Here is an 11,178-nt window from a genome sequence, read left to right as displayed (position 1 = left end):
TCGTTTATTGGTAATGGGTAATAAATTAAATTTATTTTGAGTATTTTTTAATCGTTCTATCTGTTCCGTACATTCATGTATCACTTTACTAAGATGTCGGCAGAGTCAACCAGACAACCGTTTAATTTAATTTATAAATATAATTCCTCGAACAAATCCAATTTTTTTCTTCCATCGAATTAAACTCGAATAAACAACACCCATAATCGTTTATTTATTTAATTGAGAAAAAAAAAAAGAGTCAATTTTCCACACAACGTGCCATATAATTGGCAAGGAATATAAATTATACAAATAATTACAAATATATGCTCTGCACGTTTATTTCCATGGACCATTCCACGTCAGCAATGTGAACCCATATTTAAAGCCTTTACGAAAAAAATAAAGAACCAGAGAAGCCATGGCCATAACCAAGCTTCGACCAACAATGGCGATTAGGTCAACGAAGCAATCGAAGAAAGTGAAGGAAACAAAGCTTCGTCTATACGGCGCCGTTCTGTTCAAGCTTCTGTATCGGATTCCGGCTGCGATTTTCTTGCTATTGGTTCTGTTTCTGTGGTCGTCTTCCACCACCGTTATTTCTGGAAGATTCGTTCATGTCTGTGTTTCTTCCAGGAAGCTCACCAATCTTTATTGCCTTTCTGCTGGCTCACAGCCTAACTCTGAAATTCCAATGCAAGTCCTTAATCACAGTCGTTCTGACGCCGCCATTCGGTAACACCTTCACCTTATCTGTCTATGTCTTCGTCTCCTATTTCATTATCTATATTAAATTTTTATTTATTCTTGAAATTATTATTGGTAATTTGTGGTGATCGAGTTTATTACTAAATTTTTCGTTTATGTATATATTACCTTATTTCAAATTATTTTTACCACGACATGATTTCGATATTACAACTTAATTATTCTACTTAAAAACTACATTTATTTATGAAGTATTTAGTCTTCACATAATTAAATTTTGTATTTATTTATTTATTATGTGATATAATATATAAATAAGTGAGATGGAGCCCGGATTTAGGCGGTGTTGGAGACAAAAAAAAAAATATAAACTAGGTTCCCGATTCTGTAATTATAATATATATATATATATATATACACACACGAGATAAAGTCTGGATTTTGGTAGGATTGGAGATGGAAAAATATAAACACTGTTTTCGACACCGTTTAGCTAACAAGCACTCCCATTTTCAAATTTGTAACATATTCTCTGGGTTTTTCCTTTCGAGCTTCTCCTCAAACGCTTTAAAATAATCCGCCCCCTTCGGGGAGCCTAGTGTCATCGCTGATACTCTTTCCTTCTTCCAATTGATGTGGGACCGCCACCAAATCCACCCCCTTCGGGGCCCAACGAGAAGGCTGGCACATCGTGTGGTGTCTGGCTCTGATACCATTTGTAATGGTACCGATCCACTGTTAGTAGATATTGTCCTCATTAGACTTTCAAGGCTTTAAAACGGGAAAGTTTCCACACCCTGTTATAAAATGGTGTTTTGTTCTCCTCACGAATTGGAGGTCACAAAATTAAACTGGAATTTTAAACCTCAAGTGGGTCCCACCAGGGTAAATGAAAAATATAAACATGATATAGTAAATATTTATAATTTTAATTTTTAAAATCAGAAGAAAAAAACGCTAAAATGTTAAATTCCACTGTGGTTGTAATTTTTGTTGGATGATGGAAGTCCCACATCGACTAATTTAGGGAATGATCATGGGTTTATAAGTGAGGAATACTAACTCCATTGGTATGAGGCCTTTTGGGGAAGCCCAAAGCAAAGCCATGAGAGCTTATGCTCAAAGTGGACAATATCATACCATTGTGGAGAGTCGTGTTCGTCTAACAATTTTAATTTTAATTTTTTTTTTTCTGTATGTAAATATTTGATTTATATTTTGATGAAGGAAATCGGAAACAACAGCAAATGAACTCCAAAATTCAAGCTCCAATGGCTACATAAAGGAAATTATTGAAGTTCCAGAACCTTCCCAGTCTACATCTTCTACCAGCAGCAGCAACGGCACCGTTTCTGCAGAATCCTCGAAGGAGATTAATCAACACCATTCCACCGGTAAGAATTCCACCGGCAGTCAGCCAATTACGGCTGAAGACGACGAGATTGACATTGCAATGAAGGCCATTGAAGAGCAGCTACGGCGGCACCGGTCATGGAAGTGGGTGTCGCCGGAGAATGTTGGGGCAGAGGAATGCGGCGGAAGAGGGATTTATGTGTACGAACTTCCGGCGAAGTTTAACAAAGAATTGGTGGAGCAGTGCCACGACATGGTTCCGTGGATTGATTTTTGTAAGTATTTTAGTAATGATGCAATGGGAGAGCCGATTCCAGAGCTTGGGAAAGGGTGGTTCAATACTCATCAGTACGCGCTCGAGCCCATATTTCATTCCAGGTATCGAATTACCGTCCCTTTCAAGCATAAGCTCTCGTGACTTTATTTTTAGTTTCATAAATCTAGTATCATTTCTTTAATTAACCAGAATCCCGGTTAACAATTCTTCTCTCAAACAAAGTACACAATAGAGTTTTTTTAAGGTCTATAGAGCCCTTAAAGTACATCATAGAGTATTCCCTGACATCTATAGAGCCCTTGAAGTATACCATAGAGCCTTTCCTGACACCTATAGAGCCCTTGAAGTACACCATAGAGCCTTTCATAAGGCCTATAAAGCTATTGAATTACACTATAGACTCTTTCCTAAGGCCTAAAAAGTCCTTGAACAATCTCCCCTTAATTGAGACATGACTCTCGAACAAAGTACACTATAGAGCCTCTCCTAAGACCTATGAAACCCTCAAACAACATCACCTTAATCAAGGCTCGACTTTCTAACAAAATACACCATAAAGCCTTTCCTTAGACCTATGAAACCCTTGAACAGCCTCCTCTTAATCAAGTCTTTACCACTTCTCTGGAGCCGTCGAACAAAGTACACATTTTGTTTGACACGTAAGTCACTTTTGACTTCACCTTCAAGACTCACAACTTTTTTGTTCCACATTTGAGGATTATATTGACATGACTAAGTTAAGGGCATGACTCTATATCATATTAGGAACCACGAACCTCTACAATGGTATTATATTGTCTAATTGAAGCATAAGCTCTCGTGATTTTACTTATAACACAAGTTTATTCCCGCGAACAGAGTACTGAAGCACCCCTGCAGAGTCCAGAACCCAGACGAAGCCAAGCTTTTCTACGTGCCCTACTATGGAGGTCTAGACATTCTCCGATGGCACTTCAAAAACAACGTATCCTACGCCCTCAAGGACTCATTAGGCCTAGAACTCGTCCAGTGGCTCTCGACCCAGAAACCATGGACTCGAAGCTCAGGAAAGGATCACGTCTTCGTTTTGGGCAAAATCTCATGGGATTTTCGAAGAAACACCAACAACAACAACAACGCCAACAACTCAAATTCATCATGGGGCACCAAATTTCTAGAACTCGACCAATTACAAAACCCCATCAAACTCCTAATCGAACGACAACCCTGGCACGAAAACGACGTCGGAATACCCCACCCCACATTCTTCCACCCTCATTCAGACGACGACGTTTTCGCCTGGCAATGGAAAGCCCTCCGATCCGAGAGAAAGAATCTCGTGGGATTCGCAGGCGCCGCCCGACCCGACTCGCCGGAAAACATACGCTCATTACTAATAAACCACTGCGCCGCAGCAGATAACGGCCGACTCTGCCGGCACGTGGACTGCACGTCAGGGAGCTGCGACAGAGCAGAAACAGTGATTACTCTGTTTCTGGAATCGGAATTCTGCCTGCAGCCACCGGGAGACAGTCCGACGAGGAAATCGGTTTTTGATTCGTTAATTTCGGGGTGTATTCCGGTTTTCTTCGACCGATTTACGGCGTATTATCAATACCCATGGCATTTACCGGAGGATTACGGGAAATATTCGGTGATGATCGATAAGGAAGAGCTGAAAAAAAGCGGCGGAAACGTGGTGGAGAAATTGAGGGGAATTTCGGAGGAGAAAAGAGAGGAAATGAGAAGCTATGTCATTTATGAGCTCTTGCCTGGCTTGGTCTATGGAGATTCCAATAATGTGATGGACAAATTCCAAGATGCTTATGACATAGCCATTAATAATTTGCTTCAAAGAGTCTCCACGTTGTGAAAAACGACGTCGTTTTGGTTTTGTTTTTATTTATCATTTTTGGTTTGAAGATAATGAGAGAAAAAAAAAAAAAAAAAAACATGTATAGAGAGAAATTATTCCACATTAATATATAAATCCTATAAGTTATGACATTATTTAATGTGTCACGCCCTTATATACATCGTTTATGTTCTTAATATCTCAATCTGTTCCTCCCAAAAATTGAAGAAAAATAGCATATATGAACTTTAAACTTGAACCCTAATTTTAAAATCTTAATTGGCTCGCGTAAACATTTAACGAAAAATTGAGTTACGATCGATATTTTTTTACATTTATGAAAAAATGTTTAAATTACTCATGAAAGTCCCACGTCGACTAATTTAGGAAAAGATCATGTTTTTATAATTAAATAATACACTCTCCATTAGTATGATGACTTTGAGAGAAGCCCAAAATCACAATATCCCAAAAATATTGGGAATAACTTTTTTTTTAGAAGTGTAGGGGTATTTCCGTCAATGAAGCTGCTGAGTGTGCAACCAACGGACAGTTGACTTTAGATGCGCATGTTTCGGAGGATTTTGGGCAGGTGTCCCGTTTGTTTTTTTCCGTAACCGTTATTTAATCGTGAGGTGGAAGTATCATGTGATGCTGATAGAGCAAGGCCACCGTCCGATCTGGATCCCATCACATTTTCCACAACTCCACATATTTCGGACACGTCACGTTTACTCTCCCATCTTTGGCCAACTGGCAATCACGCATCACACGTCCTTCCTCTTTTGCGTACAACTCATTAATTTGAATGATTAAACTGTTTTACACGTGGCAGAGTTTTACGTGTATTGCCCCTCATGACGAAGCCCAGCGTCTCGTACCGCTGACAATAAATACTCAGAACTTGTCAGATCGTTTTGTCCTATTATCATTTAATAATTGTCAATAAAGTTTTATTTATTACTGACCCATCATCAAATGACTACGTGTAAATTAACTGTATTTTTTAAAAAATAAATTATAAACTAACGTAAATAATCCAACAACATATAATTTAAAAGTAAATAATAACATAGTTAAGGGTAATATGAGTCGTGTGACAATTTTAGTCGTTAAATAAGCTAAAAAATAATGTTAAACACCGAAAGTCCAATTTTAAATAAAATACAAATTCCAAACCAAATCTAAAAAATGAGAGAAAATATTCATTGGTGCTATATGGGAATGTAAGCAAAAGGCAACAACAACTGCTATTGGGTAGGAAAAATTCCCTTATAGTACATTTCAGGGCATTTTAGCCATTGCAGGTGTAGACACGATTTTGGTGAACGATCATACACATTTATACTAGCCCAATATGGAATGGTAAAAACCTATCTAGGATGAAAGCATGTAAAAGGGGTTTGGAACAGACATGCAACCATGGACAACACGTTTTGGACAAGCAAGATCGGGATATCTGTCATGCGGTCATTGACAACACGCCTTGTACATGTATGACCGTGACATCCTTCCCCACTCAATTGGTTGACATCCTTGTCAACTAACTCGAACAAACAAGACTAGGATGTCACGATGATGCTTGTCCAAAGCAACTAACCATATGTTGAAAATAACGTCAAATATATCAAATATACTCTTAATCAAATCATGAAAGTAAAGTAAAAATTATAACGACTATGTAAAATAGAAAAATAATATTAATATTTGAGATTAAAAAATTATTATGATTTTGAGAAGAAACGTGTATAATTACTAAAAAAGCCCTTTGTTATTTAAAGAATACGTTGAGGAGAACGAATTAGGAAACAAGAAACAGCAGAAAAGGGGGTGTGAAATTACGAAAATACCAAGAACAGACAACAACCAAGACAGTCAAACAATGGTTGGTTTAATCCTGAGACAAAAGAGCGGCGGAAAACATTTGGTGTATTCTTCCAATGGATATCATATAAAATGTACCACAAATCTCTCTCTAAACCATTTTCCATTAGAGCCCACCATTGATGCACCTTTCTGTAAAGCTTTCTCTGTTTATAAACCGACATTGAAGAGAAGGATTCTGTAATCTCTTCCAATGAAGCCCAAAACCCTTAATTACCATGGCTACCACTGCGACGGCGCTCAGAGTAGTGGCAGCAGTAGCTCTCCCAGTCCCCCTCATTCGCCGCCGCGTTACGCTTCTAAGTGGCGGCGGAAGGTGCGGTCGAACCCCCATTGGAATCAGCCGCTATGGGAACTCTTTGTCGGTGGCTTCTTCACTCTCAGGTTTAGCTGTACACATATGCTGCTTCTTCCTCTGCTTTATATCTCTGGTTTCATCATGTGTGTTGCCCCTTTCTCCTCCTTCGTGGCTCAGCCCCCTCCACCCCCTGGTTGGGTTTATAATACCCATCTAATGTATCACCGGCTGCACCGCCATGTTCATTCTCATCATTCCTCTGCAATTCAGGTTCGATCCGATTCCTTTTGGGGTTTAAACAAATGGGGTGGGGGGTTTTTAAGCATCCCATTTGTTCAAAAGGTGTATGATTTGTCTTGTAGTTGTCGTCTGTTTGGAAATTCAAAAGGTTGAAGGAGATGAAGCCATGTTCGAATTCAACTACTTCTCGACCGCGTTCAGGTAATAACGGTGCGAGATCCCACGTAGACGAGGACAATATCTGCTAGCTGTGAGCTTAACTATTCTTTCGTTTGAATTTCAGAGTTGAGTGAGACTAATACTTACTTAATTGTTGATGCTAATGGTGGACTCAACCAGCAACGATCTGCGGTGAGTATTGGGTTGTGAACTCTGTATGGGTTGGTGTTTATGTTGTTTGAGTGGCGCCTTTGTTTGTTAATCCTTGTGTAGATCTGCAATGCTGTAGCTGTAGCAGGACTTCTAAATGCCATTCTAGTTCTTCCCCGCTTTGAGTTTCATAATGTCTGGAAGGATTCAAGGTATATGCATATGGAAGTCTTGTGTTTCATGGTATTAAGAGCTTTTCTTTTACTTTATTGCTTCTATTTTTATGGCATCGTTTGAGATCCCACGTTGGTTGGGGAGGAGAATGAAACGTTCTTTATAAGTGTGTGGAAACTTCTCTTTAGTAGATGCGTTTTAAAAGCATTGAGGGGAAGCTTGAAAGGGTAAGCCTAAAGAGGACAATATCTGCTGGTTGTGGGTATGGGCGGTTACAAATGGTATCGGAGCCAGACACTGGGTGGTGTGCCAGTAAGGACGCTGGGCCTCGAAGGGGGTGGACACGAAGTGGGCTCCGAAAGGGGTGAATTGGGGGGTTCCACATCGATTGGAGAAGAAAACAAGTGTTAGTGAGGACGCTGGTCCTGAAAGGATTGCGAGATCCCACGTCAGTTGAGGAGGAGAACGAAACATTCTTTATAAGGGTGTAGAAACCTCTCTCCCACATCAGTTGGGGAGGAGAACGAAACATTCTTTATAAGGGTGTGGAAACCTCTCTCCCACGTCGGTGGGGGGGAGAATGAAACATTTATAAGGGTGTGGGAACCTCTCTCGAGACGCATTTTGAAAGCCTTAAGGGAAAGCCCAAAGAGGATAATACTGCAAGCAGTGGAGGACGGAGGACTTGAACGGTTACGCATCAACTTTTTCAATTTCAATAATCTACCTTAAGAAACCATAAATGAATCAAGTGAAGAGCTGGGGAGCTATTAAATTGTTCTCTCACTATTCTTTTTCAGTAAGTTTGGTGATATTTATGATGAAGATCATTTCATAGCAGCCCTCGACGGTCACGTTAAAGTCGTCAAAGAGCTACCGGAGACTTTAATGCAAAGATATAACTACAACATCTCGAACATTCCTAACTTTCACGTGCAAGCTTGGTCTCGAGCGGATTATTACCGGGGAGAGGTTCTACCTGTTTTGCAAAGGGAAGGGTACGTATCGATGCATATTCATTCTTCTCAAACATCTTACGTTTTCTAAATTCGAGAACTAAAGGAAATTCTGTCATCACTTCGACATATAATCTGATGCAGAGTCGTTCGAGTGTCGCCTTTCGCGAACAGATTAGCCATGAATATACCACCTGAAATTCAATTCTTAAGATGCCTGACAAATTATGAAGCACTGAGGTTCTCTTCTTCCATTATGGCTCTTGCACGTAAACTAGTTAGCCGGATGATCGAAAAAAGTTCGAGGGATGACGGGAAGTACGTTTCGGTCCACCTACGGTTCGAGGAGGTACTGATGCTTCTCGATCTCCTGGACAACGTAATTGTTTTATCTCTTCATTTGCTTTTGTTCAGCTCATCATCTCATATATGAACTCTAGGACATGGTAGCTTTCTCCTGTTGTGTATATGATGGAGGTGAAGCTGAAAAAGTCGAAATGGATTCGATCCAAGAAATAGGATGGAAGCAAAAGTTCAAACTCAAAGAGCATCTCATTTCCCCCGGTCTTAACCGAATTAACGGAAAATGCCCGCTAACCCCCTTGGAGGTACCTATAAGTTACCCTGAATCGTGTGTTTTTCGACGATCATTTTCGAGTAATAGTGTCTTTAACAAAAGCTTATATTGTGTTGTACTGTTCATATGCTTTTGTTTGTGAACTTTGTTCTTGTCATGTTAGGTTGGAATGATGTTGCGCGGTATGGGGTTCGATAATAACACTTCGATTTATTTGGCTTCGGGTAAGTTGTACCGGGCAGAGAGATACGTCGCTCCGTTACAGGAAATGTTTCCTCTTTTGCATACAAAGGAATCACTTGCAACACCAGATGAGCTTGCTCCTTTCATGGTAAATTAATTTTGATCTCAATGGCTCTGTAAGATCTTAGAAAAACCATGACTGCTGATGAAACATTTGTAGCTTTTCCTTCGATACTTAGTAGAGTGTGGAGCAAAAGCCCACCGCTAACAGATATCGTCCTCTTTGGGCTTTCACTCTAGGTTTTAAAACGCGTATGCTAGGGAGAGGTTTCCACCCTTATAAAGAATGTTCCGTTCTCCTCCCAACTGATGTGGGATCTCACAATCTATCCTTCTTCGAGGCCCAACATCCTTGCTGGCACACTGCCTCGTGTCCACCCTCTTCGGGGCTCAGCCTCCTCGCTGGCACATTAGTCGGTGTCTAGCTCTGATAACCATTTGTAACAGCTCAAACCCACCACTAGCAGATATTGTCTTCATTGAGCCTTCCCTTTTTGGCTTCCCCTCAAGGTTTTAAAACGCGTCTGCTAGAGAGAGGTTTCCACATCCCTATAAAGAATGCTTCTTTCTCCTCCCAACCAATGTGGGATCTCACAATCCACCCTCCTTCGGGGCCAGCGTCGTCGTTGGGACTCGTTCCTTTATCCAATCGATGCGGGACCTCCCAATCCACCCCTCTTCGGGGCCCAGCGTCCTTGCTGGCATATCACCTTGTGTCCACTCCCCTTTGGGGTTCAACCTCCTAGCTAGCACATCACCCGGTGTCTAACTTTGATACCATTTGTAACAGCCCAAGCCCACGGCTAGCAGATATTGTCTTTTTTGGGCTTTTCCTTTCAAGCTTCCCCTCAAAGTTTTAAAACGTTTCTGCTAGGGAGAGGTTTCCACACCCTTATAAAAAATGTTTCGTTCTCTTTCCCAACCGATGTGGGATCTCACAAAAATTGAGAGAAATCTCTACCATGAAAACATAACTATTACCGCAAGTTTAATCGGTAAGATTATTCGAGAGATATCGTATGAACTGAAATGTATCGATTATCCATCGACAGGGATATTCTTCGAGATTGGCTGCTCTAGATTATATGGTATGCTTGTTAAGTGAGGTCTTTGTAACTACTCAAGGAGGCAACTTCCCACACTTTCTAATGGGGCACCGACGTTTTCTCTACAACGGGCACGACAAGACGATCAAGCCCGATAAACGAAAGCTTGCTATTTTAATGGATGATAGAATCAAATTAAGGTACACACCCATGAGCTTTCAAATTACTTCTTAAACATGTTTACTGAAAGGTATTCAGACTTTGTATCGATGCCAATCACGAAAAGGTTAACGATATATTAGATGAACTGAACTGCATAGTATTCTGTTGCCATCAAGATAACTTTATATCGTGTCGATTTACAGCTGGAAAGAATTCAAGGAACAAATGGGGGTAATGCTTTCGGAGAGCGACCGAAAGGGGCTGATGGTACCGAGAATAAGACGATTCAACCGAAAAACTTCTATCTACACTTACCCTTTACCCGAATGCAGATGTCTTCAAAAATCCCATAACACCAACTCCACAGACAGTAAGTATACACTCGATCAGCTCCACGGAGCCACGAGATAGCAACATTGCTCGAAATTTTGCTCGGTGTAGATATTCGTCGCGTTGGTAGCGAAAACGAAGCAGTTCATGAACTATTATCCTCTAGCTTTGTTTCCATTTATTAGGTTCCCTTCAATTATGAATATGGTTGTTTTGAAGGAGCTGAAATGGGACATTATCAGCGACATCTTAATACAACCTAGGAAGCTGGAAATGATTATTATTGGTTCTTTTGGGGGTTGTCTTTTTTTGAGCACAAACTGGTGAGTGCTGTCTCATGCGCACACTTGAAAAATCAGAAGAGGACATCATTTTGAGTGTTGAAAATGAAGAATGATATTGGAAGACACTTCATGTTGTCAATCACATGAATGCTTTGAGGCCTTTTACTATGCAAACACACTTGACTTTACATATATTGTAGTGTCTATGTTCATAGCCTCATCTTGGTCTTTTTGCCTTTTTTTTTTTGTTGAAAATTTTGCAATAATTAAGCCAATGGATATGTTCGTTGTATTATATTTGACGGGTTTTCGACTCGTAGGACAACTGTTTGAAGCTGCTATGTTTGGTTGTGTGAGATCCCACGTCGGTCGGAGAGGGGAACGAAACATTCTTTATAAGAGTGTGAAACTTTCTCCTAGTAGATGAGTTTTAAAGTTGTGACGTTGATGATGATATGTAACGAGCTAAAGTGGACAGTATCTGTTAGTGGCGATATCGGGCTGTTATAAATAGTATCAGA

The 11,178-nt window shown here is 40.3% G+C and overlaps 1 protein-coding gene and 1 pseudogene across 1 annotated transcript; both read left to right on the top strand.

Moving 5' to 3' along the window:
• Positions 1 to 430: 430 nt before the first annotated feature.
• LOC111787645 (xyloglucan-specific galacturonosyltransferase 1 pseudogene) lies at positions 431 to 4,220 on the top strand (annotated as a pseudogene).
• Positions 4,221 to 6,066: 1,846 nt separating this feature from the next.
• Positions 6,067 to 10,831, top strand: LOC111788403 (O-fucosyltransferase 10). Its single transcript, XM_023668738.2, has 10 exons — positions 6,067 to 6,606; positions 6,699 to 6,777; positions 6,860 to 6,927; positions 7,009 to 7,097; positions 7,860 to 8,057; positions 8,160 to 8,364; positions 8,456 to 8,623; positions 8,756 to 8,923; positions 9,888 to 10,081; positions 10,247 to 10,831. The coding sequence occupies exons 1-10, from the start codon at positions 6,232 to 6,234 to the stop codon at positions 10,452 to 10,454; spliced, it is 1,752 nt and encodes a 583-aa protein (XP_023524506.2). The 5' UTR covers positions 6,067 to 6,231; the 3' UTR covers positions 10,455 to 10,831.
• The last annotated feature ends 347 nt before the right edge of the window (positions 10,832 to 11,178 follow it).

Source organism: Cucurbita pepo, chromosome 2 (genome assembly GCF_057944985.1).
Source record: "Cucurbita pepo subsp. pepo isolate OVF chromosome 2, ASM5794498v1, whole genome shotgun sequence".
NCBI classification, from domain to species: Eukaryota; Viridiplantae; Streptophyta; class Magnoliopsida; order Cucurbitales; family Cucurbitaceae; genus Cucurbita; species Cucurbita pepo.
The sequence above is the reverse complement of the archived record's forward strand: the minus strand, read 5'-3'. Positions and strand labels throughout refer to the sequence as shown.

What these genes read in the sequence shown, in the direction of transcription:
- LOC111788403 (XM_023668738.2), top strand. Translation starts at nt 6,232, where the DNA reads ATGAAGCCCAAAACCCTTAATTACCATGGCTACCACTGCGACGGCGCT. An exon ending in CCTGTTTTGCAAAGGGAAGG is followed by an intron (nt 8,058 to 8,159) that starts GTACGTATCGAT and finishes AATCTGATGCAG; the next exon opens with AGTCGTTCGAGTGTCGCCTT. An exon ending in ATGAGCTTGCTCCTTTCATG is followed by an intron (nt 8,924 to 9,887) that starts GTAAATTAATTT and finishes ATCCATCGACAG; the next exon opens with GGATATTCTTCGAGATTGGC.